The 26,854-nt window shown below is 60.1% G+C and overlaps 9 protein-coding genes across 9 annotated transcripts; 4 read left to right on the top strand and 5 right to left on the bottom strand.

Moving 5' to 3' along the window:
* Positions 1-305: 305 nt before the first annotated feature.
* Positions 306-1,874, bottom strand: BXZ73DRAFT_81225 (uncharacterized protein; the record flags this gene model as incomplete). Its single annotated transcript, XM_048023462.1, has 3 exons — positions 306-343; positions 402-1,167; positions 1,227-1,874. The coding sequence occupies 3 exons, from the start codon at positions 1,872-1,874 to the stop codon at positions 306-308; spliced, it is 1,452 nt and encodes a 483-aa protein (XP_047873140.1).
* A 2,111-nt stretch (positions 1,875-3,985) lies between these two features.
* BXZ73DRAFT_54081 (uncharacterized protein) lies at positions 3,986-5,110 on the top strand (the record flags this gene model as incomplete). The annotated part of the gene is made up of 2 exons (XM_048021110.1): positions 3,986-4,332; positions 4,393-5,110. 2 exons carry the CDS (start codon positions 3,986-3,988, stop codon positions 5,108-5,110), a joined length of 1,065 nt encoding a protein of 354 aa, XP_047873139.1.
* A 952-nt stretch (positions 5,111-6,062) lies between these two features.
* On the top strand, positions 6,063-7,476 carry BXZ73DRAFT_54085 (LuxS/MPP-like metallohydrolase; the record flags this gene model as incomplete). Its single annotated transcript, XM_048021111.1, has 4 exons — positions 6,063-6,221; positions 6,277-6,392; positions 6,463-7,181; positions 7,268-7,476. The coding sequence occupies 4 exons, from the start codon at positions 6,063-6,065 to the stop codon at positions 7,474-7,476; spliced, it is 1,203 nt and encodes a 400-aa protein (XP_047873138.1).
* A 1,886-nt stretch (positions 7,477-9,362) lies between these two features.
* BXZ73DRAFT_81223 (uncharacterized protein) lies at positions 9,363-10,669 on the top strand (the record flags this gene model as incomplete). Its single annotated transcript, XM_048023461.1, has 2 exons — positions 9,363-10,573; positions 10,630-10,669. The coding sequence occupies 2 exons, from the start codon at positions 9,363-9,365 to the stop codon at positions 10,667-10,669; spliced, it is 1,251 nt and encodes a 416-aa protein (XP_047873137.1).
* Positions 10,670-11,216: 547 nt separating this feature from the next.
* Positions 11,217-12,652, bottom strand: BXZ73DRAFT_106020 (uncharacterized protein; the record flags this gene model as incomplete). Its single annotated transcript, XM_048016482.1, has 7 exons — positions 11,217-11,464; positions 11,493-11,744; positions 11,817-12,017; positions 12,078-12,212; positions 12,259-12,398; positions 12,451-12,543; positions 12,597-12,652. The coding sequence occupies 7 exons, from the start codon at positions 12,650-12,652 to the stop codon at positions 11,217-11,219; spliced, it is 1,125 nt and encodes a 374-aa protein (XP_047873136.1).
* Positions 12,653-13,590: 938 nt separating this feature from the next.
* On the bottom strand, positions 13,591-16,340 carry BXZ73DRAFT_106019 (uncharacterized protein; the record flags this gene model as incomplete). The annotated part of the gene is made up of 17 exons (XM_048016481.1): positions 13,591-14,665; positions 14,713-14,737; positions 14,795-14,852; positions 14,904-14,931; positions 14,987-15,046; positions 15,099-15,199; positions 15,250-15,289; positions 15,339-15,354; positions 15,407-15,418; positions 15,479-15,503; positions 15,554-15,678; positions 15,729-15,754; positions 15,810-15,835; positions 15,890-15,907; positions 15,967-16,075; positions 16,130-16,222; positions 16,273-16,340. 17 exons carry the CDS (start codon positions 16,338-16,340, stop codon positions 13,591-13,593), a joined length of 1,905 nt encoding a protein of 634 aa, XP_047873135.1.
* Positions 16,341-17,500: 1,160 nt separating this feature from the next.
* BXZ73DRAFT_92548 (acetyl-CoA synthetase-like protein) lies at positions 17,501-21,596 on the top strand (the record flags this gene model as incomplete). Its single annotated transcript, XM_048026393.1, has 18 exons — positions 17,501-17,801; positions 17,855-18,027; positions 18,069-18,201; positions 18,257-18,325; positions 18,380-18,439; positions 18,494-18,525; positions 18,579-18,710; positions 18,761-18,814; positions 18,867-18,949; positions 18,999-19,164; positions 19,220-19,406; positions 19,513-19,655; positions 19,720-19,983; positions 20,029-20,354; positions 20,393-20,619; positions 20,673-20,816; positions 20,871-21,130; positions 21,189-21,596. 18 exons carry the CDS (start codon positions 17,501-17,503, stop codon positions 21,594-21,596), a joined length of 3,162 nt encoding a protein of 1,053 aa, XP_047873134.1.
* Positions 21,597-21,651: 55 nt separating this feature from the next.
* Positions 21,652-23,121, bottom strand: BXZ73DRAFT_106017 (uncharacterized protein; the record flags this gene model as incomplete). The annotated part of the gene is made up of 1 exon (XM_048016480.1): positions 21,652-23,121. The coding sequence occupies one exon, from the start codon at positions 23,119-23,121 to the stop codon at positions 21,652-21,654; it is 1,470 nt and encodes a 489-aa protein (XP_047873133.1).
* Positions 23,122-24,514: 1,393 nt separating this feature from the next.
* On the bottom strand, positions 24,515-26,001 carry BXZ73DRAFT_81219 (uncharacterized protein; the record flags this gene model as incomplete). The annotated part of the gene is made up of 2 exons (XM_048023460.1): positions 24,515-25,605; positions 25,707-26,001. The coding sequence occupies 2 exons, from the start codon at positions 25,999-26,001 to the stop codon at positions 24,515-24,517; spliced, it is 1,386 nt and encodes a 461-aa protein (XP_047873132.1).
* Positions 26,002-26,854: the final 853 nt, after the last annotated feature.

Raw genomic sequence — 26,854 nt, 5'->3', positions numbered from 1 at the left:
TACCGCAAGAGCTCCTCAACGCGATCTTGAAGCTCGCTGTCCGATCGAATTCAGGGCCGGTGTCCTGCACCCATCTCATCGCGCGGCCGAAACTTCTACCCAGGTCCGGCTTCTACCATTGGCTCCCCCTCCGTCTCGTTTCCCGTCATTGGAACGAGACTATTGTGGATGACGGGGACTTATGGAGCAAAATCATTGCACGCGGACCTCGCGCGTCGGAGTGGATGGCCCACTGTCTCAAACAGGAGGAGTGGACGATCAGATGACCGCGTCCAGATTCGATCCTTATCGCGAATAATCGGCGCTCAACCATCTGTCGTCTTCCATCCACGGCTCACAGTTTCTGTAAAGAGAAACTAGATGAATGACACAAACCCGTCCTCGCCTCTTCCCTCTCTCACTATCCCGCGCGAAAATTCCCTTCGTGACCACCACCGCCCTCCCCACCCCAGCCTTCTCAAACCGGCCTCTCCACTCCGCGATGAAGTTCGGACAATGCTCCCACACCGCACGCAGCGTGAGCTCCTCCAGCGGCGCGCCCTCCTCCGCGCGTCCGCGCAGCAGCCCCTCCAGCGCCTCGAGCGAGTGCGGTTCGTACCCCTTCCGGTAGCCGTACCCTCCCCGCTGCTTGGGAAACATGTGCGCGAGCGACACCCGCGCGAGCCGCGGGAACCGCCCGAAGAGCGCCGCCCACGCCGCCGCGTCGAAGCGCGTGAAGCCGAACCCGAGGGCGTCCACGGTGGTCACCTCGGGGCAGCCCGCGAGGGTGTCCAGGACAGCGGGGAGCGCGACGGCGAGGTCGAAGCTGGACGACCAGTAGGTGAGGCCGATGGAGAAGGAGCGCCCGTCGGGGGTGTGTCCGACGAGGTTGCACCCGCCCTCGTCGAGGGCGAGGGAGAGCGTGGTGACGGAGCCGAGGAAGGGAAGATGCAGCGTAGCTGTCTTCGGTGAATACGTAAAGGTCGTCGTAGCTGAGTCCCGTGTACTTGATGTGGACGGTTCGGGCACGGGGAGGCGGATGCACTGGAGAAGGATTTCCAGCGGAGCGGGCGTTTCGATCCCGCCTGAAAGCTTGAGCTGGTGAAGACAAGGCAGGTAGAGGCTCCAGCTGTCGTGTGGTATCTCCCCCTCGACTTCCCATTCTTCGTCACCGAATCGGATGCCGGACTCCATGATGAAGCATTCGAGCAGGTGGTTGAGCGGAGGAACCGAAGGAGATGCCACACGGTGAACTTGAGCTTGCGCGTGAACCTCACTTCTCGCAACTGCGCGATGATGTCCGGTCCCGGGATCATCCAGTTCGCGTTGAGGGCGAGCGTGTCGAGGGCGGGAACGCGGGTCCTGCTGAGCGACAACACGGTATCGGGCACTTCTCCATGGGCCTCGGATATGTCGAGCGCGGTCAGCCGGGGAAGCTTGACAGAGCGTAAGAACGACTCTAGAGAATAGAAATCGGAACTGTAGTAGAGTGTGATGGTGATGGAGCGGAGGAACATCGCGTGCGGAAGGATCATGTTGAGCAAGCAGTCGAGGTTCGGACTGGACTTGTTGAAAGCGACCTCGAAGGGAACGCCCGCAGAGTGTTCGAGGCTGAATGACAGCCACTGGCGTGCATTAGGTCCGGATACGATGATATTGTTCCATAGGCTCTTCTCGGAGACGAGGGTGTCGTCCCAGTGGTGGCAGACGGCGCGGAGAGGGAGCCACTTGGAAGTTTCCCACCGGCCATAAATCGACCACTTGAGGCTACCGTAATCAGAGGAACGAGCGGCGTAGAGCAAGATGTGGACGAAGATCTCCTGCGGGAGCTTGTGGAAGGGGTGGGCGTTGTCGACAGGTGAGTGGCACGAGTAGTATGCCGAGTCGATAGTCATGAGATGGTGCGGAAAGAGGTGAGCAGTGGCGAGCGACAAAGATGAGAAGCGACTGGAATTTTGAGGGTAGGAACGGTGTCGCCGGGTAGACACAAAGGACTTGAAACCGCAGCGACAAAGAAGACCAGCGCAGTGGCGGGTTTTGCGCGTCGCGCAACATCACTGTAGAGCCCTTCAGCGCTAGTTTGGCGAGATAAGATCATGATCGAACAAGACAAGTACCTTCATCTTCGCCGCTCGTCTCAGTCGATGTCTTGTGTTCCCATCAATACTTGGCTCCGGCTGCTTCCATCTCCTCTCTCCATATCCTCGTCATTTCATCAACTTGCTAACGTACGACAGTGAGACACGCCCGCTTGAAGCCTCCGCTGCCATCGCCCGACGCTGCTTTTCTCCGATCTCGTCCGCGAGTGATCGCGCTCAACAGTGTCGACTCGTGTCTGCGACCGCACTGTCCCTTCTTGTGCCTTGCGCGCGCCGGGCAGGTCTTTGAAGGACGTGGGGACGGGTGGCGGCGCCAGACCACGTCGCCGTCGCCGTGGGAGTGGATGCGCACGGGCGCGCCACGCAATCCCCGGCCGGCCGACTGCCGCTCCTCCACCTCAGAACGCCGTGTTAATCGCGCTCCCAGGCCGCACCCGGTGCGTCTTCGTCCGGGCGCGCGCGGCGTGTCTTCCGGCGCGATGAGCGCGTGCGGATCGTGCTCCTTCGCGACCGGACTGCGCGAAGCGGGGGCCGCGCGAGGAATAGCTTGGTAGGAGCAAGCCCAGAGAGAGACGTCCAGGTCGTCCCGTCGGAGGGAGCGAAGCCGAATTTAAGGAGAGGCACGGCGGTGACTGTGTGGAGGCCCAGAGTAGGTCGGCTTGTCGGGAAGATGGAGAGATCTCGGAAGCCGTGCCCGATGTCATGAACATGGAAAGGGCGGATGTCGCGGGTCGACGATCGTGCGATGGAAATGAGAGAGGCGGGCAACGAAGGTTGAGGAGAGAGCAAATTCGAGACGAAAGGCGGATGCGAGGCGGATGCAGGAATCCTCGCCCTGTGAAGCGTATGAACAGCAGTCGCGGTCCAGGCACGACGTGCGATGTTACGCTACCGAGGCTGTCGATCCTCGTCAGCTCTAGCCGGCGGGCCAAGGTGACAGGAAAACGCGCACCTTCATCCATCGTCCATCGCTCTCGTCGATGACCGTGATTCACGTCACGGTTTTCACCCCGGTGGCTTTCATCTTCTCGATCCACTCGGCGGCTACCGGCGGCACCCCAATGCACCATGCCTCCTCCAGCGACATCCTCGCGCCCGCGGAGCGCTCCCGTCCAAGCATCCAAATGCTTCTCCCAGGCTGGTGCGCACCGTCGAGCGATATGCGCGCAAGACGCGGGAAGAGCCGGAGGAGCGTTGTCTAGTGATGCGGACGTTCGAGGAACAAGAAGCTGGAGCCATCGAGCTCGAGGGTCGAGATCGCGCCACGAAGTCTTCGATGTTCTTGAGCATGTCGGGGGTATCGTGCTGCTGTATTCTGTGTCGGAGAGCATGGTGGACTTGGAGAGAAGAAAACGGATTCAGACGAGCGTGCCTAGTCATTTCGGACGTTCGCTGCCGTCGCTCCCCGGACCGGATATCTCCGGAGCCGTAACAGAGGACCCCGAACACCCGGTCGCTCACCGCTCCCACGATTTCTGTTATCTCTCGGCGTTAAACTGGCGGACGGAGCTGCGCTTCTTGAAGGAGGCAGGCGCACTGGGTATACGTGTCGGGCGTGCTGTAATGCAGTGCGAGTGTAGGTACAACGTGCGACCTTCGGTCATCCAGCAACTTGCAATCGGCGCGCCATCGCGTGCATTCCGACCAGTACTGTGAAGCGCGGTGCGTCCCTTCACTGGTGATTTATACACTGTGGATTTATTGATATAGTCACTCGAAGTTGAACCCCCATTCGATTTTGCCATCCGGATCATATCGTTCAAGTCCTCATGAGTACACCTTGGGTCTCCTTATAAGCCCTCAGATGGATGAAGTTTTCAGGAAGCTAATTGCCTTCTTTCTCATACAATCCGAAGCGGTATATAAGCCCCTGCTGTGAATGCACTGTCCACATCAAGCTCCCCCTCATGTCCGTACGCACCCAATCCTCTCCCCACCCCTGGGACGTCTACGCACAGCAGATGTTTTCCCATGGGTACGGTTATCCTCTCTGGCTCCCAGAGCCCTCTCCCAGCGCGCTCCCGGTGCAGATATGCGATGTCGCCTGGATGGACGGCGGTGGCCTCCGGCAACTGTTCAACGCGCGCTGCACAGAACTCACCAGGCAGGTCCTCGAAGCCGTCCCCGACCACTTCATCCCGTTCAACCCACCCAACCTGTTTGAGAGCGGCCCCGAGCAGCGGCTTCGTCAGCGCGTGCTGTGCAGCCGTACTCTCTACAACACTAGGATCTCAGGCGCCGTCAGCGCAGACCTGTATGTATCTACTCCCCATTCCGGCGCCATCACTGATACCTTCGCCCTCAGCGCCGCAAGTGGAGGTCTCAGCGTGGACTTCCAATGCGTGTCCAACGCAGGCGCGGTGCTCATCAGTGGGCCCCTCGCGCACTCACGCGAAATACAGTCACACAACCACTTTCGGGAGTACATGCGGGAGAACTTCGACAGTTGGATGGCCTTCGCACGCCAGTGGGGACTCGACCTTCGCGACGAGGACCTTTGCTTCGTTTACGGGACAACGAAGACGGCCGAATGGTCTGTAAGCGCCTTCCACGGGCAGTACAAGACCCGGAGCGGGTCGATACAGGCGAACTTCGCCTCGGTGGGATCCGTGGGTCTCTCGGTCGACGTCGCGAACAGCACGGCGCCGAACTGCTGGCACGGCGTTGGTCCAGTGAACCAGGAGCGCAACAGCGCCGGGGCCCGATTCGCCTTCCTCTCTGGGGCAGACTCTCCAGACTCTCCTGAGTCTCCTCCGTCTCTCGCCAGCAATAGCCGAGAGATTGAAGGAGACCAGTGCATCTTCTTCCGGTACTACAAGATGAAACGGCGCGTGACGGTCTTCCCTCCTCGTCCGATGAAGGCCGCCGCGGGATATGACCAGCTGCCGCCGCCAGACCACGACCAATATGACACGCCGAAGATACTCGTCGAAGACCTGACATACGACATCGAACCCGAGTCTCTCTCGGATACGGCCACCGAGTACGTGCCCTTCACTCTCGTGCGGAAGCGTCCTCACCGCGCTTCTTAGGCTTGGGACCCGGTGAACGAAGTCCTGGACTACATCCTTGAAGTAAATACTCCTCTGATGCTGTCGACCGGCTCAACACTGACGATATGGTTCTCGTGTTCAGTATTCCGGCGCCTCCATGGCGGTGGCAACGGATCAAGATATCTATAGGCTCTTTTTTGTACGTCTATGTGTTAACATCTTTCGGCCGTACCTCTCTGACTCGATTTATTAGAACATGCAGGTTCCTACAGACTCTGCGGGTGTGCAAGCGACTCTTCTCGAGAAGCACCCGCGTATCGACATCGACATTTTCGGAGGTGAATTCCGAATTCCCTGTATGAACACGTCTATCTACTGACATAGGAGTCTTATACAAGTGGGATCGCTGCAGCCGGAACTATTGAGAGAGCACGACGAAGATGACGTGTGCATCGATGAAACCAACGTCGTCGAGGCCCCCGCTAACCAGATTCCCGACTACTTCCCCGAGCGGGGGGAAAGGCCTTTCCATTCTCATGGCAACTGTCCGTATCCGTTTCCCGTGGATGCGGACGAGCAGCAGGTGCGCCCGCCTGTCGGTCCCCGCTTCCCCCCGCACCGGTCGCGAACCCGTGCCCCGCATACTCACCCACTTCTTCCCAGCGACAAGAAGGGCTCCACGAGCCCGTCCGCAGGCTCGTCGGCGGCCCCGTTGTCCAGCTGATGAAACAGATCCTCGCCTTTGCCCCTGGCGCGCAGCTCCGCGTCCTCGATCTCGACACTGGCATCGGCCAATGGTTCGTCCTCAGCCCATGCCTCCGCTCCCAGAGCTCACACTCGTCCCGCAGGACGCTCGATGTGCACAGCTATTCCCGCACGCCCGCTTCTACGGAGTTGACAAAGGTCTCTCTCCCCGCTTCCGTCTGTCCGCGATCTGACCCGATGCCGTGCCTCAGTGCCAATCGCGGTCCGCTACCCGCCGGCGAACGTGATGGTCGAGATCCACGATCTCACGCAGCGCCAGGTCGGACGCCGGTACCGGGAGCTCGAGGCCGAGCCCGCCTCGTCCGTCACCCTCCTCGTCAAGGCCGGCAGCCGGTACGAGACCAAGCCCGGCCTGGCGCACGTCTTGAAAGACTACGCGTTCAAGGTGCGGCTCCCACTGCGTTTTACTTCTGCCCGCTGCTCACTGTATATATGCGCAGAGCACCGACAAGCGTTCGACGCCGGGCGCCATCCGTGAGGCCGACTCGCTCTGCGGTGCCGTCCTCTCATCAAGCCTCTCGAGGGAGCACCCCTCCGTCACGGCCGACTTTTTGGAGTGAGTAGCCCGTACCATGTCATGCGTCGTGCGTCTGTAACAACCGCCGCCCTCATCCTCCCTCCTCCAGGGCGGTTTTGGTTGACGTCCCCGCATCCCCCCTCGCCTCGCCCAAGCCCACCGGCTACGAGCTCTCCGAGTGGGTCACGCCCACGTGCGAGGCCGAGACTGCCGTCTCGCTCGCCTTCCGCGCCGGCCTCGGAAACTCGCTCTTCGGCCCCGCGCACACCCATGTTACCGCCGAGGACGTCCAGGCGTTCGCTGCCTCCGCGTTCACCGCTGGCGACGTCGCCGTCGTCGGCTCTGGCATCGACGCCGGTCCCCTCGAGCAGCTCCTCAACAAGTCCCTCGGGAAGCTCTCCCCCTCTTCTGCGACCTCGTCTGCGGGCGCCTCGAAGGACTTTGGCGGGGAGTCCCGCTTCGCGGCCGACGGGCCGCAGACGGTGTTCATCGGCTTCGGGGAGCAGGGCGCGGCCGCGCCGGGGCTCGCCGTGCTCCCCGCGCACCTCGACCCGAGCCCGGCGGTGAAGTGGACGAAGGGAACGTCGCCGCTCGAGGCGGCGGCGACCCCGACGGCATCCGTCCGGATCATCCTCCTCCCGTATAGTACGGACGCGACGCTCTTTTGCGTGCTCGTGCAGGGCGCGACGGCCGCGGAAGTCTCGGCCGCGGGCTCGGCCGCCGTCGCGGCGCTCAAGGCCGCGGGCTGCCTCAGCGCAGAGGAGCTCCAGAATGCGGTGGTGAACGCCAACTTCAATGCGGCGGCGAGCTCGTTCGACTACCAGGTACGTGGTCTATTTCCGTCTGTCGACGTCTGTGTGCTGAGTAGGCTGTTGGTGTAGATCCTCTTTGGTCCCCCTGCGACTGTTGCTGAGGCTGTTGCGGGCTCCGACATGGCCACCGCGTCTGGGTATTCGCAGGTACGTCTCGTTTTCTGTTTTCCCCGCTATACCTCCCTGTCACTCATGCGCACGCCATGCATGATGTCTCGCGGGCCGCCTCTGTGCTACTCAAGAGCAAGCCGACGTTCGTAGCTGTCGGCGACATCGCGTCTCTCCCCTACCCGGACGAGCTCGGTCTCTAGGTGCAACAATAGACTATAGCCACTGCCAATAAATTCTTCTATCAGGGGAGCTTATCGTCTTGCCATCTCAAATAATGGATGTTCTGCTGCTGGATAGAGTGCATTCATTTCGTGTGCTCGCACTTCTTTCAGAGTCACCGTGTAGTTGTGGTTGACCGAACTGGAACTCCAATATCGGGTTCGGCTCTGCTGCCGTACGGCTGGGATGCAGACTCGACTCCGATGGCTGGATACGGTTAAACCGTGCCCACATCTCTGCGCCCACCGTCCTCCGCCTTCTCCCCTCTCCCACTGATCGCCAACGCCTGCCGGCTTCCGAAGGCGGCGAGTTTTGCCAATCACCCGCCCGCGCACACCGCCAGCGTACCATCGCCCTGCGTGCGAACAGGTCAGTCTATCATCGCGCGCAGCGTCGCACAGACTCCTCACCTCGACGAGTATATGCACGCCGAGACGCGCCGCCAAAATGCGCCAGAACCTGTGGAAAAAGCTCGGCCTAGTCCTGCGCAAGTTCAACCCGGGGGTGTGTCCCATCCCGCTCCTCTCGCATCTCAGCACGACCGTGTAACAGTGCTCGTACCAGGGACCAACCGGACGGCGTGCCCGCCTGACCGGTGTGTCCGCGCTTCGAGGGATTGACTGCCACACTGCTTCCACGTCCCTATCCGCCAGTGACTTGGCTGTCTCACGCATGGGGACGCGGACTGCAAACAGGTCTGTCGCGCGCCGCGGCAGCGTCCTGAGGCTCTCCAGGAAGGCAGAAAATGGTCAGTTTAATGCATCCTCGCAGTTTCCGACACATGCTCACCAAAACGAGTTTGTGCCCACAGCCTGGCTGTCATTGTCGGCCGTACCAGATGCCTCGCGTGTAGATGGCAGCACCGCCAACACGTATCAGAAACCTACGGAGACAGGTCAGTTTTGTCGCCCAAAGCACACACCGAGCGCGTCGCGTCCCGCCCCTCTCGTGTACCATATATAGAACCAGAATACGTACCGAGGGGCGACCGGACGGTATGACTGCGTGCCCCGTGCATGTCTCCGCCTGGCTCGCGCGCCTGCGCTTTGAGCGATCGACTGCACGTCCCCTCTTGAAGCGACAAGGACTTGCGTACCAGGACTACACGGTACACGCGAAAGGAATCACCCGACTAACACTCACCTGACACGGTGCTCAATTGCGCAACGCGCATCCCATGCGCACCCCGCAAGCCGGGCCGGTGCTCCCTGGAGACTCGCATCCGGGTCTTGAGTGTGTTGTGGGCGTCGTGGGTGTACCGTCGCGAAGCTCGGACGTGAGAGTCGGCCTGCACTTGGACGACGTCGTTCCCATGTGACTCCACAAGCTTCTCGGCTTCGCGTCTTCCCACCTTATCTTGCAGTAAAGTGCACGTGGACGACTCCGATGGAGAGGCCGCAGAGAGGGCGAACACAGGAGAAGAGAGGTAGAGCACGGACGGGAAGAGACATTCACGTGGGCGATCTGGGGAGAGACAGTGGCCACAATTTCGAAATATTCACTTGGGGGTGTCCTGGTGGGTCGGGCGGTGCCGTGACGATCACCTGAAACAATTCAAGGTAATTAATAGGGCCCTCAGCGGCAATTTAAGCGAAATTTCTGTCTGATCGCAGCCAATTTCTGCCTGGCGATAGCTGGTAGCAAGTGCGAGAAAAACTTGTATAGGGAGCGATGTAAGGACAACAGTGACGGGAGCGAAAAAGGTGCAGTGGGTGGGCGCGAGAAATGGATGGATGGTATTGTAAGACGACGGAAGACGGCGCGAGCACAGATAGGCGCCTTGGAGATCGAGTCCGGCGCCTGAGCATGTTTTCCTGTCTTCACCATCCCCATCCACTCCGAAACACAACTGGACAATCGTGCCCCCATGGACAAAATACCACAAGAGCTCTTCCGTTTGCTATTGCGATGGATCATTCAGAGGCCAGGCCTCAAGTCGTCATTTACCCACCTAGCCGAGTATGAGTCCAACCCTGGCTTCCACAGTTGGTTCCCCCTACGCCTCGTATCCCGCCGCTGGAACGAAACCATCGTCTCCGAGAAGCATTTCTGGAGCACCATCCTAGCAAGCGGGCCCCATGCGCGGGAGTGGTTGATGCTCTGTCTCGTCCGCTCGGACGGAGTTCCCATCGATGTCATCCTCCCGCTCGATATGTGGCTCGAGCACGAAGACACAAGGTCTTTTCTCGTTGAAATACTTCCACACGCACTCCATCTCCGGTCCCTCGCAGTTATTCCCCTCAACCGGGAAGACCGCGATCCTCTCAACGAGTTCTTCACATCGACGACGTTCCCCGCCTTGACGACACTCGTCCTTGAGTCGGACGTTTCCAACCGGGAGACGCGCCGGAACACCCTCTTGCCATTCACATTCGAGCAGCGCAACGCCCCCGCTCTCACGACGATCTCAGTCAACGCGCGCTGGCAAGTGCCGCGTCCAGCGATCTTTGCGCGCCTCAAGTGCGTCTCGCTCACCACCCTGTTGAAGATCACGCCGACGGAGGTCCTGGGGCTCCTCCGCACCGCGCCGCAACTGGAAGAGTTCCGCCTCGGCTGCGGATACCAGCAAGAAGGCCACCTATATTGGTCGAACGACATGTGGTTCGCGCACGTCGGGCTCACGGAGCCGGTCACCATGGCCCACCTCCGCATCCTCGAGTTCACGGAGGAGATCTACCGCGCGTCGGACACCGCCTGGGTGCTGCAGCGCCTCCGCCTGCCCCGCGCCCAACTCGTCCGCGTCGTCTGCAGCGGCAGCGAGGCTCCGGACATATTCGGCCATCTTCCCCACACGCTCGCAGACTCGCTCCCCGCCCTCCGCTCGCTCGTCGGGCTGCGCGTCGTCGCCGCCGACTACTCGTTCGGCATCGAAGGCTGGACCGCGGACAGGGCGCACCGCTTCATCGTCCGCTGCAACATGACGGACCTGTGCGACTCTTATGACACCGAGGTCTCCTCCGTGCTCGATGGCCTCGAGCGGTTCGTCGACCGCATACACTCTCCCGACGGTCCCTCCACTCTCGAGCTCGGCGGCGCCTCGTTGTTCACGGAGCGGGCGCAGTGGGCGGCGCTTCTCCGGTGCTTCCCCAAGCTCACGCGGCTGTCGATCGCGAGCACGGACGACATGCGCGCAGACCTGAAGTATCCGGTGGAGTTGACGGAAGCGCTGCGTGAGCGCGGGATACCGCTGGAGGAGCTGGTGTTCGTTGGCGAGCCACCGTTTGACATTGAGATGTGGAGGGAGAAGATGAAGGCGGCCGGTGTCGGGAGCGTGACGCTAGTAGCGGGCATCGAAGGAGGATCGGACGAAGAAGAGGACGAGGAGGATGAGGATGAGGAAGGAGGAGACGAAGAAGGAGGAGACGAAGAAGGACACGAATAGACAGTAATGGTATGTTTCTAACCATGGCGACATACGAAGAATAGGGAGAGTCTCTAGAGATAGCTGATCTACGCCGGAGGATTATCCACGAGGTATCGGAGGAAACATTTCCTGCTGCACTCGGCGGAAATGTGATCTCCTCTTTGTTCTCATGAAGAGCCCGTCGAAGGGATGATCATGTGGGAAGATGCCGCACGAGAGCCTCTTAAGTCCAACTTGCAATCAAAACCCGAATCGGCCACCACTGACAGTACGCGGGACGAAAATAGTATACAGCGGAGAACCATAGTACAAAACAGCATACCGCGCCAAACGCTCCTTCTCGACACACAGGGTGTGTCAGACGGCCGTGGACGACGTCGCGTTCGACAGCGGGCGCGACCTCCTTCTCTCCTCCACAATCGTCACGGTCGTGGCGTTCGACAGAGGGCGCGACTTTCGCTCCTCGTCCACGGCGGTGGCCCACGTCGCGCTCGACGCCGGGCGCGACTTCCCCTTCTCGTCGACGAAGCGCACGGGGCCCTCCGCCTTCTCAAGCTCGTGCCCCCGCCGTCTGGGACGTAGGCCTGCAGCGGCAACTGCGAGTTCTGCGCTCCGGCGTTAGCGTCGGCGTACGTGCCATCCCCGCGGGGGCGAAAGGGGAGACACGCACGCGGTTGCTCGGCGGCATCTGGTGCACGCGCGTCTCCTCGGGCGAGGCCTCGTCCGGGATTGGGTGCCGAACGATGAGCGAGGTGAGGAGGGAGAAGGTGTAGAGCTTCGAGAGCGTGAAGTTGAAGACGAGGTGGACCGACTCCAGGACGGTAAGGTAGATGAGCAGGTCCGTCACCGCCCACACGGCCGTGAGCAGCCCGGTTTCGATCGTCACTGTTTTCGACGAACAGACGGGGGCGGGGGCTCAGCGTGAGAGGAAGAGAGAGGGGACGGGAGAGGACGCACGGCGGGTGATCTTGTTGATGGTCGTGTCCGTGAACTCCATGCCCGTCCTGCGGCTCCGGAGGTAGTGGACGAGGGTGGAGGTGATCAGCAAGTCCGCCATGACCGCCGAGGTGAGCCAGACGATGACGATCGACTGGAGCTTTGGGAAGTCGGGAATGTACGGCACGCGTGTGGCCGCGACGGTCGTCCCGATGCTGCCCACTGCGGTGACGGTGCGCGGGTCAGCGCTGGCCGCCGGAGGACGAGAGGGCGAGTACGCACGGAGCTGAACGAAGGAGAGCGTACAGATGGTGCCGACTATCCAACGATTTTGGGCGATGACGTGGACACGCCATGCGTAGAAGCCTTGAACGAGGGAGGCGACGATGCCCGTCACCGTGGGGTTCATATGGCATGCTGGGCGAGTGTGAGCGGTTACTCTCAGTGACCAGTTACGACGCACTCCATCCAGTGACCAGAAGAGCCGATATGTTGCCGAATTTTAGAACGAGGGGCACATACACGACGGCGACGTCGAAGCAAGAGTTGAGCGTGTCGAGGATCAGGACGAGGGTGACGAGGATCTTCATCCACTTCGGGTCTCTAGAGTTGTGTGTGCATGGTCAACCTGAAACGCGTGTGGATACACACATACCGGTGGAAGGTGGTGAAGTACGTGAATGACTGGGTGACGATGATGCCGTAGAAGAAGATATCGATCATCACCGCGATGAACAAAGGCCCAAAGCTTTCAACGGTTTCGTAACATCTCCACGCTGGGCAATTGCGAGGAATACGCACTATACTGGCACATCAATGGAGACGGTGGAAGCGGCGTTGATATCACTTGGAGCCATCGCAAATATGGAGGTGTGGCCGGGAATTGACCAGGTGAAGAGCGTCGGTGTGATGAACGGAGGCAATGGGAGCGAGGCCAACGTAGCATGAGTTCGATTGCGCAAACTCGCCGGAAGATGTACGCGTCGGTTTTCGGGGATGCTGATCGATTGGGTGAGCCTGCTTCAAAAGCTCCGTGCAGGCGGAACATGCTTGATGCAGTTCGACGCTCAGGAGGCATGAGCTGGTGCTGGATCGGCGCAGCCAAGCACGGCGACATCAACTGGTGTGCGGCGCGTTGAGCACAATGGCGCGTACATTTAGAGAACTTCGCTGTCGTGGAGGAGGAGGAGGAGGAGGAGGAGGAGGGGAAGAGAGCAGGCCGCGAATGCGCTCAATCCAACAAGCGCACACTGAAAACCGTGCGAACGTCCTGCGCTCCTCTGACGTCATCGCACTCTGAAACCTCGATGGCAGCCGCAAGCACCGCGCTCGAGTGAGGCCACCGATCACGAGAGCCCCTCTGTGCCTCTGAGTTTCGTCCAACGGGGAAATGTCCGAAACGCAGCCGCCGGCGCAATCGGCGACTTGGGTCCACAATCGCGACTGCGCGAAAGGGCAAGTACTCATTAGACATTGATTGGTTACATTAATTGGGTACACTCAGACGAGAAGGCCCGCACGATGTGGAAAGGGGTGTGCGGGGATCAAAGCTCAAACTAGGGTAACAGTGAGGGTGAGCGAGCGAAAGAGACGAAAAGGAGGAGACGAGCAGCGAAGGCAACGAGCGTGTGTGTTGCCGCCAAGTACGGGTAAATCGGGGGCGGGGACATCAGTACGAGCGAGTATGGACAACAAACGAGCACAGAAAGCGAGCGGAACGAGCAAGGGGGCAGTTAAAATGCAGTACGAGTACGGTCACAACCATGACGACGACGACAACCCTCCGCTACCAGCTTCACACCCAACCAGCACGCGCGGACGCCCCGCCCCGCCCCGCCTGCGCGGCGCCCCGGCTCATGAGCACCATGCGCGTGTACCGGTCGTTCTCCAGCTCCCCCACCGGGCGGCGTCCCCCAGGAGAGTGCGACCCCGATCTCCCTCCACGGACACATCCGTCCGCGAGGGGGTCGTCGAAATCGGCGTCACGCGCGAAGCGGAGGGGCGAGTTGATGCGGTCCGGCGGAGAAGTGGTCCGGTAGGACGTGGACGGGTACTCGATCGGGGTTGCGTCGCGGGAATCGGCGGAGGGGAAGCGCGCGGTGGCGGCGGCGGCGGCGGCGGCGGCGGAAGTCGGGGCGGATGGGGGCACGGTGGGGTACCGCCCGTGGGTGGTCGTCGGGGGCGGGGAAGGAGGGAAGGAGGGGCGCGGGGGCTGGAAGAGCGCCTGCAGAGATGGAGGCGGAGGGAGGTGCCGCGGAGAGGTGGGTGCGGAGATGACGGGGGGTATGGGGCTCGCCATGCGGACTCGCGCACGCGAGAAGGACTGAAGCAAGGAGAGTGCGGAGCTTGAATGGATGTTGGGTCCGGTGCGTATGACTTCTTCGTCTTCGACGGGGTTGACGAGCGTCAAGGGCGAGGGCTGGTCTGGAGGGGTCCCGGAGTAGTGCGACATGGAGGACGGCGCGGTGACTGTGAAGACGTCGACGCTTCCGCATGGTGGTGAGGGAGTACGTTCGCGGTCAAGGAGCCGTGGGGATATCGTGAGACGCTCTGTGGGAGATTTGCGAGGCGCTGTTGAGGGTGGAGTCGGTACTTCGTACACTACGCTCATGCTGGACGACATGTCGCGAACGTGATCGGCTCGAGGGAGGTCGAGCGGAACATCGCGTGGGTCGAAAATATGCTGCGCGAGGTAAACCGATGATGCCGACGGCGACGAGCATGGGGCGAAGGACGGGAGAGACAAGTGTTTGTGTTCTAGCTCCGCGGGCACCACATCATGAGGGGTGAACGAGGAATGGCGTGATGCATATGGTGCGCCATTCCGCCCACGGCTGTCCCCGTCGTCCGAGCTTGAACGAGCATTGAGCCTGTGTGCGTGTCAGCGTCGGTAAAAGTGACGGAAAGTAAGACTCACAGAGCCAAATAAGAGTTGATGTACACTTTTAGAAGCGTAAGGGACTTGTATTCTGGCAGGGGTGCAAACTCATGCAACTCACATTTGATAACAACGAGCTCGGCGGCTATGGGAATCAGAGTATCAGACGCTGCGAGCATCTAACATGATCTCTAAGATGAACTGGTCGCCACCTAAACTGATACACGTACCGTGTATACCGCGAACAAAGAACAGACACTTTGAAGGAAAATGATAAGATCAGATGCGTTCGCTAGAGAGAGAATAGACTAACCAAGTGAATATGCCTGTATTGAGGGTGTATACCATGAGATTTCGAATAGGGCCGTTCATACTAAACACGAATCAGCTGGACTCCTTGAGCTGAGACATGATACTACGCTTACCCGCCAATATCCGTCTTACAACGATGGAGAAAGTAGCACAAGGATCCGGCGATGAGCACGTCAACGACAGTCGAGAAACAGTACGGGATGTAAGTCGCCCACTACGAACAGCGTCAGAGACGGTAGATAACCTCACGACGCATCTACGAACCGGTGCTTGCGACAGACGCTGAAATGTATCAAGACGAAATCTGAGAAAGGTCAAAATCCGGCGACCACTGGTAACGTGACAGAACATACGTCTCATAGCACATGACTTCGAAGAGACGGTCAACGCGAAGGTCGACATCGGGAGAAGCTTCACTCACCTAATGCAGTCCCTGGGTTTCGGCAACGTGTCAGTGCACCGTTACATCTCGCAGGGACGATAGGCTACTCACCGTATCCGATGACGACAAGAGTGCTCTAACCCAGGATCGTCAGAGAAGAAGCATAGAAGATAGGAAGGAACGTACGATGATCCACGGAACGATTCGCTTCATCAGCCACTGCGATACGCTCACTCCGAAAGACATCTTCTGGGAAGTCCACCGTCGGTCTTCCTTTCCAAATGGTTCAAGCTTATCGTTGATGGCGCGGACTTTGGAAGAGTGAGAAATGCGCGCATACTGAATATGAAATATCACGTACGGCGCCATAACCAGAAGGTATAAAGACTGAAAAGGTGACGTCAGTTCTCAGTCCTTCATTAGGGAGATGTATGGTACGCACGTGTGAACGGAGACGACGACGAGTCCCTGTATACGCATGCGTGAAGGGATAATCTACGAGATCGCGCGCATTAAACTCACGTCGACAATAGTACGAAACTGGGATCGGAAGATGGCGTCAGCTAAATTATGAATCAAAGACAACGATCGCCTCGAACCTTGAGGCTGAGAGTGATGGGTAAAGGAGTGTAGGGAGTGTTATAGTTGACGATCACGTAGAAATACACGGCGTGAGAGGCGAGGGCGAGGTGGACTGCATCCAGAATGCTGCGCGCAACTCAGCCCAACCGCGAAGGGCCGCTGGTGCGTGTATGCACTCACCAAAGCCACAGAACGGAGCACTTCCTGGACACCTTGTCCTTCGGGAACTGGACAAAGTATACGAAGGATTGGAGGATGGTGACCCCAAAGAGACTGCAGACTGGGTTGAGGTCGGTGCGGGATGAGGGATATGATGGACGTACACTGCGGAAATCAGGAGACCGAGGAAGAGGGCGCCGTACGTGCCTCCGACGGTCGAAAGCTCCGCCATCTTCAATCTTGACGTCGCCGCGTACGAAGTCAGGCGAAGGAGCAGAAGATAGGCGGGGTCTGGAGGGTCGGGGGATGTGGACGGACGAAAGGCCGTGGCCGGGGCGGGGCGGGCTGAGTTGAGGGAATGAAGACATGGACGTTGGCTGCCATGTCGGGAGGCACTATGGCGGCGTCGCTGGCTGGGGCGGCGTCGGAGGCCGACTAGAGCAGCGGCAGTTCCGTGTCTGGCAAGGCGCGGTGGGAGAGGCGCAGGACGTGACAGCGGACGAGGCGGGTGCGAGAGAGAAAGGTCCAGTCTCGGCCAACGTCGAGCAAAGCGGCAAAGTTACTGCTCTGTTCGCTTCCCGTGCGCAATTGCCCGGGACCGCCATGCATGCACCGTGGGGCTCTTTCTACACGCCACAGGATTAAAACCGATTGGATTGAAGAGAAAGAGGCACATAAGGATGCAGCAGCTCACCAAAGCACGTTGAACGCACGCGTGGGCGAGTGCATAAGGGCTCTCGCTCGACCTCCGATGGCGTCGGTTCTCGGAGTGGTGGTCGGCTGCTCATCGCACGAACCCACACTGTGCTGACGTGCCCCGATGACATGAAGCCCAAGTAACGCGCTTGAAGGTGGATGGAAGTCGAGTCCAAAGCGCGAGTCGCGACAGCGAAGAGCGCCGCATGGGCGCCATTCACACGGTCACGGGCCCGGCTTGACCTCGTCATCTCTCTCTCTCCTGTGTACCGTCACCACCTTGTTGCCCACTTCCCTGCTTCTCGCCTCCACCTCGGTTGCTTGCGTAGCCTGTGCGCTTTGAACGGAGAAGGTACTGTCGACTGCCCGGCTTCACTGCAGCGCGTTAGTTCCCGACGCGCTTCTCTTGTCCCAGTCTTGCCGTATTCTGCCGCAAAACGCGCATTACTACCGTGAACCTTTATTTATCCCCTCAAATTTCAACACCACCCCTCCCTCGTGCTCCAGCTCGACATCGTGCCCGAACATCTCCGTCCATGGCAATCCACTTGGTGGCTTCTGTCGGGCTACACATACGCATGATCACTAACACGGCATCGGGCTCTCCGCCGAGGGTTGTAGTTGTCCGCCCCGCGCTAATGGTCAGTATATATGCGCGGAAATCTCACTGCATACAACGCCCTCCCAGATCTCAACATGCCTCAAGAGATCACCAACGCCCCTCCCATCATAACCCCGCAGGGTGCCCAGTGCACGACATGGACCCCCATCCCGTTCTATTCCAAGCTCGCTATCCCCGAGCTCTTTGCCTTCCACTACGAGCATAGCCCTGACCACCCTGTCTTCGGCTACCTTGACGAAGCCGACAACTACGTCGAGATCAAGCACAAGGACGTCTACCCCGCCATCCGTCGCGCAGCCAAGTTCGCCGTCGACAATGTCCCTTTCACAGCCACCCGCGAGCAGCGTCCTATCATCGCCATCCTAGCGCACTCAGGTGAGCATGATCTCTTCCGAGGCACTGCATATACCAACCCCGCACACTTATAGACACCATCACCTACGCAACACTGGTTCTCGGAGTCATACTCGCTGGATTCACGCCCTTCGCGGTGTCCGCACGCAACTCCCCCGCGGCCGTGGCGCACCTCGCCCGCCAGACGGGGGCCCGCGTCCTCTTCGTCAGCCCGGACCAGGAATGCAGCGCCTCGCGACAGAGGCCAGTGCGGAACTCGACGCGGACGTTGACGGGCATGGACACGAGCACGATCATGCGGTCGAGCTTCGCCTGATGCCGACGTTCGAGCGTCTGTACGGCACGGAGGCCCAGAAGCACGGGCAGATAGACATGGCGCCGTTCGACATGGAAGACACAGCGATTATTATCCATTCATCTGGTGAGTCGTGTAGTCTCTCTTTGTCGCCTCCAAGACCTGACTTGTGGTGTCCCAGGATCTACCGCCTTCCCGAAGCCCATCCGCATCTCCCAGAAGCTAATGGCGTTCTGGGCGCAGTCTATGTGTACGTCGAGACAGTGTATCGTGATCGATGACGTTTCTTACAGACTCCCAACAGGGTATCAGCAGTATGATTTCTGTGGCATTCGATTCAGCACCCAGTCTCTTCCGATGTTCCGTAAGTATATGCGAGTATCCTCCAGGTAGGTATCAACTGACTCGTTGCTTGCAGATGTCATGGGATGGATGAACTTGTCGTGGATGGTAAGTCTCCAACATCCTTGGCGCCAGCGTCTTGTTGACCACATCTCTCGAAGCTTGGAGCGGGGTTCACGACGGTCATGTTCCGCCCTACCTCGCCGCCCATCATGCCCACTCCAGATGGTGTCATGAATACCCTCGTGAAAACGAAATGCAGAGGGTTGGCTGTCGTGCCTGCATTTATTGAGGTGAGATGGTCCACACGATTCACGCGCGGTTTTCTGAAGCGACATTCCAGGCGTGGTCCCGCGACCCGAAGACGCTGCCGACTTTACAGGAACTTGACTTTGTGGTAAGTAACATCTATGGTGTCGCTCGCCAGCGCTGACTGATATTGCCAACAGATCTATGGCGGCGCTCCGCTCAACAAAGATGTAGGACACGAGCTCGTGCACAAGAACGTCAAGATTATCTCGGGATACGGCATGTGCGTGCTACTCGTGCTCTCCGCGCAGATGGCTCACAGACGCTTCTAGGACCGAAATAGGGAGTGTTGCCCAGAGCTACCGCACCTCTCAGTACCCCGACGCTGCCCCCGGATCTGCTAATCCAGACTGGCAGTATCTTGCCGTGTTGGAGCCTATCAAGTACCACCGCGCGTATGTTGATGACACCCCGGGTGTGTTCGAGCTCGTCATCGTCGTGCGTTACCTATTCCTCTCAATAGATTATGACGCGTATTGACACAACAATTTAGGAGTCTGACACGTGGGGGGCCTCGGTGTACAACACCACCGTCGACGGGAAGCGCGCTTTCAAGACGAACGACCTCTTCGAAGAGCACCCCTCGGACCCTCGGGCCTTCCGATCTTCGGACGCGCGGACGAGCAGATCATGTTGTCTACAGGAGAAAAGGTCTGCTTTGTTTATCTCAGCTTTGCATCGTCGATGCTGATCTCATGCCAGACAAACCCGGTCCCCATGGAAGCGATAATATCCCAGCACATCGCCGTGGAACACTGCCTGATGTTTGGGCGCGGCCGCATGCAGAACGGGATCATCATCCAACCTGCCCCTGGGCACGCCTTGACCCTGCGGACGACTCTGCGCTCGAGGCGTTCCGCGCCTCCGTCTGGGACACTGTGGAGCGCGCGAACAAGCACGCTCCCGCACATTCACGGCTGTTCAAGGAGGTACGTACCGCGTGGTCTCTCAAAGCGCCGTGACGAAGTGCTAAGCTTGCGACGTCGCGCCCAGCTCGTCATCGTCACCCACCCCGACAAACCTTTCCAACTGTCTTCGAAGCGCCTTCCTCGGCGCCAGATCTGCATCGACGATTACGCTGCCGAGATCGAAGAAGCATACCGTCGCGTTGCCGAGTCCTCACAGGCAGACATCGAGCTCCCCAAAGACTGGACGACCTCCGGGGCCCGGCTCTGGCTCAGTGACGTCGTTGCAAAGGTCCTTGGACATGCCGTTGGGAACGATGACGACCTGTTCCAGCAGGGACTCGACAGGTGCGTACCTTTCTAGTCGTGCGTCCGGCGTCACTGACACCTCGCGCAGCCTGCAGGGACCTGGATCCGCAACACCGTCACTCACGCGCTTCATACCTCGACCCCGTCCGCGGCTCACGCGGTCGTCCCTGCCAATCTCGTGTATGCTCATCCGACCATCACGGCTCTTGCAGAGGTCGTTTCGACCTTGGCGGCAGGGGAAGACGGAGTGCGCGATCCTGCAGGAGAGCGCGCGGCCCGGACGGGGAAGATGGGCGAACTTCTGACAAAGTACAGCGCGAAGTGGCCCCCGGCCCAGTGGACACCGCTCGAAGGAGCACCTCTTGGGGGAGAGCTGGAGGTGGCTCTCGTCACGGGGACGACGGGCCGGCTGGGGTCGCATATCGTCTCAGACCTTCTAAGCACCCGAACAGCGAGGTGCGGAAGATATACGCGCTCAACCGCGGCGCGGCGGACAAAGCGAGGGGCAGGCAGACGGATGCGTTCAAGACGTGGGGACTCGACTCCGCGCTTCTTGAGAGTGCGATGGTCCAAGGCCGGATCGTATTCTACGAGGCGGACTTGACGCGGGGTGACCTCGGACTGGGCGCGGAAGTGTTGCAGGAGGTGAAGGACTCCGTGACCTCGGTAATTCACAACGGCGAGTCGCGTTCCCTTCGCTGACTGAGACAGTGCTCATGCGCTCTTTGGTAGCGTGGCGCGTCGACTTCAACGTCTCTCTGCCGTCCTTCGAGCCCCTTATCGCAGGCGCTCGTCACCTCCTCGACGTCGCGCTCGGGTCTTCTGTCCCAGGCGGACCTAAAGTCATCTTCATCAGCTCCATCTCGGCTCTAATCAGTACGTCTATTCCTATTTGTTCCTCGTCTCGCTGCCTGCTCACCCCTTATGTAGACCAGGCCATCGGTACTCCCGCGCAAGAGAGCCTCACGTACGGCCCAGAAATCGCCGTCGGCCTGGGCTACGGCGAGAGCAAGTGGGTGACGGAACAGCTCCTCGGACGCGCGGCTACCGAGACGGGTCTGCGCACGATAGTGGCCCGCGTCGGGCAGCTGAGTGGAGACCGCGCGGTGGGTGGATGGGGCACGAAGGAGTGGGTGCCTGCGATCGCGCGCCTCAGCCAGCTCGTCGGCTGTGCGCCGATGAAGGAGGACGTGAGTGATTCCGCCTCTCGTCCTATGCACGAGAAAAGAAAGCTGACGCCATGCTCAGACCGTCGCGTGGCTCCCGATCGACGTCGCCGCGGCGTCCGTCCTCGAGTTCCTCACCGCACCGCATCCCGAGCGCACCACGCCCGTGTACCACGTCACCGCGCCTTACCCGGTGATGTGGGCGGACGTGCTCACGCCCATGGCCGCGCGCCTCGGAGTGCCGCTCGTCCCCAGCGCGGAGTGGGTCGAGAAGGTGAAGGTGGACGCGAGCGCGCCAGGTCGGAAGCACGAGAGCGCGCACGAGCTCGTCGGCTTCTTCGAGGTCACGATGGCCGGGCGCGAGACGCTCTTCGCGACGGAGCGCGCGGAGGCGGCGGCGCGCACGCTGCGGGAAATGACGCCGTTGGGTGAGGCGGACGTGGAGCGGTGGCTGCGGTACTGGGCGGGGGTCGGGTTCTTGGAGGTGTGAGTGTAGGGTTTACCGTAATCGTGGTACAGCTGTCGTATCAGGTAACAATGTACTTCTACCACCAGTCGTCCGCGCCTCCGTTGATGCCTTCCACTCGCGTCACGCCCCCGACCCCAGCGGCCTCCATCTTCTCCCTCCACACCTCCAGATCCAAAAGTGGCTCGCCAACAAGAACCAGCTCCGCCAGCGGCTCCCCGCGCTCGCGCAGCGCTTCCGCCAACTCCTCCAAGCGGATTTCGTCCGCGGCCGCGATCGACAACCGGGTGAGTTTGGGGAAGCATCGGAGAAGCGCCGCCCACTGTTCCTGCCGCGTAAATAATGCGACAGTGTTGTCGTCGAGCTCCAGAGTGGAGGTTCCGTCGCAACGGCGTATGCGGTCGTCGAATCGCACTAGGTTTACGAGGACAGGGATGATGGACAGGTACCAATCTTCTACATCGCAGTAGACGATGAAGCGATGCGTTCTGTCCGCGGTACAGTATTCGAGGCCGGACGAAGAGAGATGGGAGACGACGCGCAGCTCGACGAGAGAGGAGAGGAAGGGGATCGAGTCTGCGAGCGTGTGGGGAAGATAGCTGAATATGTCTGAGGCCTCCCATCCCTCGCAGTTGAGATGGACGACTTCGACGCGGGGAAGGCGGAGGCACCCGAGCACCCAGGCGCTGACCGACTGCTTGTCGATCTCCTCCGTGAACTCGAGGATACGAAGGTGGGCCATGGTGACCGGCACTGGGAGTCCGACGCTCGTGTACCACAGGCCGCGAGCCCAATCTAGGTCGGATCCTTTGTAGTACCCGCAGCCGAGGCGGAACTCTTCGAGCTGCGGCGCGGCACGGAGGAGTCCAAGGACCTGTGACGACAAGATTTCCAACGGGTCCCGGGTGAGCGAGACGCGCTTCAGGCGCGCAAAGATCGCTGGACACGGCACCTGCCAATTTGCGTTGAGAGAGATCGTCGATAGAGCGGGGGTGTTGTGCTGCTCGAATGTGACCGGGAAGATGGGCTGCGACCACCAGTCGATAGAGTCCGACGCGAAGACGAGTGTCGTCAAAGTCGGAAACGTCGTCGATAGGAAGAAGTCGTTGAGATGATCGCGATCTGACTTGTTCAGGGGACTGATGGCAAGGGACTGGAGATGGAGTGCGCGGGGAAGGATTGAAATGAGAAGAGACCATATTTTGCCTATGTGTCCGTGATCGAGCTGGAGGATAACATCGATGGGAACTCCGTCCGCGTGGTCAAGACACACCATCAACCACTCCCGCGCACGGGGTCCACCTGCTATGATGGTGCTCCAGAGATGCTTCTCGGAGGCGATAGTTCCGTTCCAGTGGCGGGAAACGAGGCGCAGGGGGAGCCAACTATGGAAGCCAGGTGGGGGTTCGAGGTTGGGACGCTCGACGAGGCAGCTAAACGACGACCTGAGGCCTGGTCTTTGAATGGTCCATCGCAATATCAAACTGAAGAGCTCTTGTGGGATTCTGTCGATGGGGGCGCAGCTGTCCGGTTGTGTTTCGGAGTGCATGGGGATGACAAGCCTGGCCACAGGTAGACGCATGCGCAGGTGCCAGATCCACTGCACTGATCAATCTCCGCTGCTCCGATCGCCCTCAAGTTACCTTACGTAATATACAAGCGCCTGGCTATATATGGCAATGATATGATGTCATAGACTCGCCGCCTCCACCATCGCGATTCATCATTCGCAGAAATATGAAGTTTTGCACACAATGCACAGCGTTTTTTCCCTTCAAGATTCAAAAAATCCACATGAATGTCCTGAACGCACCCTACAAGGAGGGTGAAGGAGGGTGTGGGCGGAGCCATGGAGGTTGCCACTGCCAGTGGGCCGCACAAGGGGAGACGGGCGGCGCGGCCGCAGCGACTGCGCACGCGCCGTGACCGCTCTGGTCAAAATCGCAGCCGCCTGCATGCGGGAGTTTTCGTTCAAAGTACACGACAAGGCAGTAGTTTTTGCACAAGTCATGTAGGCACGCACCACACGTCTGATGTGCTGACCTCTTTCCCAGCACGGTGCCCTCGCCGCTGGACCTCAAGTCGTCGAGGTTGAGCAGGGAGAGAAGGCGACCCGGAGCGCGGGGTCCGGGCGTCGATGGATGGATGAACGTTCACGGAGCAGGCACAGCGGATGATGCTTCTCAGACGCTTCCTCACGCTCAAGCGACTGTCCATCGCGAGCACGAACGAAAACTGCGTAGACGGGTGTCTGAAGGAGTTGGCGGGAAGATGGAGGTGGTCGGGGTCGGGAGCACATATGATCGCGCGAGAGGCAGGCATCAACGGAGGCTCCGAGCCGGACGAAGAATGATAATAACGATAGTACATCATGGTGGTGTTCCAACGGCGACATACGAAGCACCTGAGCGAGGGCTAGGAATATTTTGATTACGCCCAAGGATTATTCACGAGGGCACTGGGGGACTAGGGAGGACAGGGTATCGGAGGAAATATCCGGCGTCCGCGCGTTGGGGGAAGCAGACGGTCACCTACGGTCACGTGTCTCTGTCGGCGTAGCAACGGTCTCGGACGAGTAGGGCGCTCAATTCAACAGGCGCTCATTTAATCAGCGCCCCGACTCCGGATCCGCGCGTCGTCTCTGAGCAAACGCACTGCAGACAGATCGCCAGTGCGCAGCCTCCGGGGTTTCGTCCCACGTTTAATGTCAACGAGACGAGATAGAGCCGTCGGCACAGTCGCATCTATTACAGGACGGTGCTGAAGCGCCGACCTTTAGTAGAGATGACGGAGCCAGATGACGAAAGAAAGCCCAAAGAAAGCCATCGTCCAAACAAACAAACAAACACTGGGGATTCAACGAAACCGGAGCGAGCGAAAGAAAGTCCAGTACTCCATATGTTAGTCCCAGGACTTACGCCGTCATATCAGGGAACATACTTCTACCACCGGTCGTCCGAGCCTCCGTCGGTGCTGGCCACTCGCGTCACGCTCCCGACCCCAGCGGCCTTCATCTTCTTCTTCCACATCTCCAGATCCAACGGCGGCTCGCCCACAAATACCAACTCCTCCAGTGGCTCCCCGCGCTCGCGCAGCGCCCGCGTCAACTCCGCCAGACGGCCGTCCACGCGGTTTTCGCTCGTGTTCGCGATCGACAGCCGCGTGAGCTTGGGGAAGCATCGGAGAAGCGCCGCCCACTCCGCCCGCTGCGTGAACAACGAGCCGGCGGTGCCATCGAGCTCGAGCGCGGAGAGGCCGACGTCGGGACAGCGTACGCGGTCGACGAACACTTCTAGGTAGCTGAGGGCGGAGTCGGAGGGCAGGTGCCGGTCTCCCACGTCGCAGCGGACGATGAAGCGGCGCGTCCCGTCCGCGTTCCAGACTTCGATCCCGAACGAATGGTCGGCGGCGACGACGCGCAGGCCGGTGCGCGAGGGGAGGCCGGGTACCGAGTTTGCGAGCGTGCGGGGGAGGTAGTAGAATATGTGCGGGGCGTTCGGGCCCGTGCAGTCGAGACGGATGACCTGCGCGCGGGGCAGGAGGAGGCGAGAGAGCACCCAGACGGTGTCCGACTGCCTGTGGATGACCTCCGTGAACTCGAGGAGGCGGAGGTGGGCCATGGTGACGGGCACTGGGAGCCCGACGTCCGCGTACCACAGCCCGCAGGCGGTTGAGTCTGGGTCGAATCCTTGGTAATATCCGCAGCCAAGGCGGAACTCTTCGAGCTGCGGCGCGGCGCGGAGGAGCCCGAGGACGTGCATCGGCAAAACTTTCAACCCGCTGTCGAGCGAGACGCGCTTCAGGCGCGCAAAGGCCGCTGGACGCGGCACCTGCCAGGGCGAGTTGACCGAGATCGTCGTGAGAGAGGGGGTGTTGTGCTGCTCGAATGTGACTGGTGAGACGTCCCCCGGCTCCCACTGGTCGGAAGGGTCTGACACGAGGACGAGTGCGGTCAAAGCGGGAAACGTCGTCGATATGAGGAACTCGTTGAGGGATCGCGATGACTCTGGTTGAGGGAACTGATGGCGAGGGACTGGAGACGGAGTGCGTGGGGAAGGATTGAAATGAGAAGAGACCATATTTCGCCTATGTGTTCGTGATCGAGCTGGAGGATAACATCGATGGGAACTCCACCCGAGAGGAAGAAACAAAGTATCAACCACTCCCGCGCATGGGGCCCGCGTGCGATGATGGTGCTCCAGAGATGCTTCTCGGAGGTGATAGTTGCGTTCCAGCGGCGGGAAACGAGGCGTAGGGGGAGCCAACTATGGAAGCCAGGTGGGGGTTCGAGGTTGGGACGCTCGACGAGGCAGCTAAACGACGACCTGAGGCCTGGCCTTCGAATTGTCGATCGTAATATAACGTTGAAGAGCTCTTGTGGGATTCTGTCGATGGGGGCGAAGTTGTCCGGTTGTGTTTCGGAGTGCATGGGGATGATGAGGGAAAGTCTAGAGACGCAGGCGCAGGCGCCGGATCATGGCCAATCGATCTCCCAGGCGCATACCGTCCTCCCACTCCGATCGGCCTCAAGTGGTTTATACCCGCAACCCGGAATACAGGAATTCGTCCAGCGACCGTGAGCCGCGCGCGCAACGTCAGCTCGGCCGCGAGAGGCGCGGCGCCCCAGACAGGCTCGCGCAGTGCCAGCTCAGTCGATGCCATGCCGTTCCGCAGCTGGGGACGTTGAAGGGACTGGCGCCAGACGGACGTCTTCGCCGTGCGCAGGAGGTGTCTGAGAAGCGTGTCCCACTTGGCGCCCGCCCGTCACTGACAAGCGCAAGGCTCCAGCCCGAGGGGAGACCAGCCGTCGAGGTCGAGCCTGGTCGAGCGGGAGAGAAGGTCCGCGGGGCCCACGGAGGGACGATACGAGGTCGGCAGGTATACCAGACAGTACTTGGGGTCCGGCGGACGCGGAGCGAAGCGAGCCGTCGGGTGGGCGGGATCGCTTGCGCCGCGAATTGGAGATGTCCGGCGGTGGCCCGTGGCACGTGCAAAAGCACCTCAATAGACAGCTGTGTACGAACAAGCCCGCGAGCGACAAGAGTATGGTGGGTGGGCGCGAGAAGAGTACGACGGGGAACTGATGTAGGGAGATGAGAGAAGGCGCGCGGGCAGGGTCTAGCCCAGCGATCGGCCGGCGCCGCGGACCGGCCTCGCAGGCCGGCACAGATGAACAGTCCGGCGCTTGCGCATGTTTCTCTCTGCATTCCCATGCCCTCCCAAACACAACTGCACAATCGTGCCCCATGCACGGAATCCCACAAGAGCTCTTCTGTTTGATA

Source organism: Epithele typhae (genome assembly GCF_022376455.1).
Source record: "Epithele typhae strain CBS 203.58 chromosome Unknown BXZ73scaffold_75, whole genome shotgun sequence".
Taxonomy (NCBI): Eukaryota; Fungi; Basidiomycota; class Agaricomycetes; order Polyporales; family Epitheliaceae; genus Epithele; species Epithele typhae.
The sequence above is the reverse complement of the archived record's forward strand: the minus strand, read 5'-3'. Positions and strand labels throughout refer to the sequence as shown.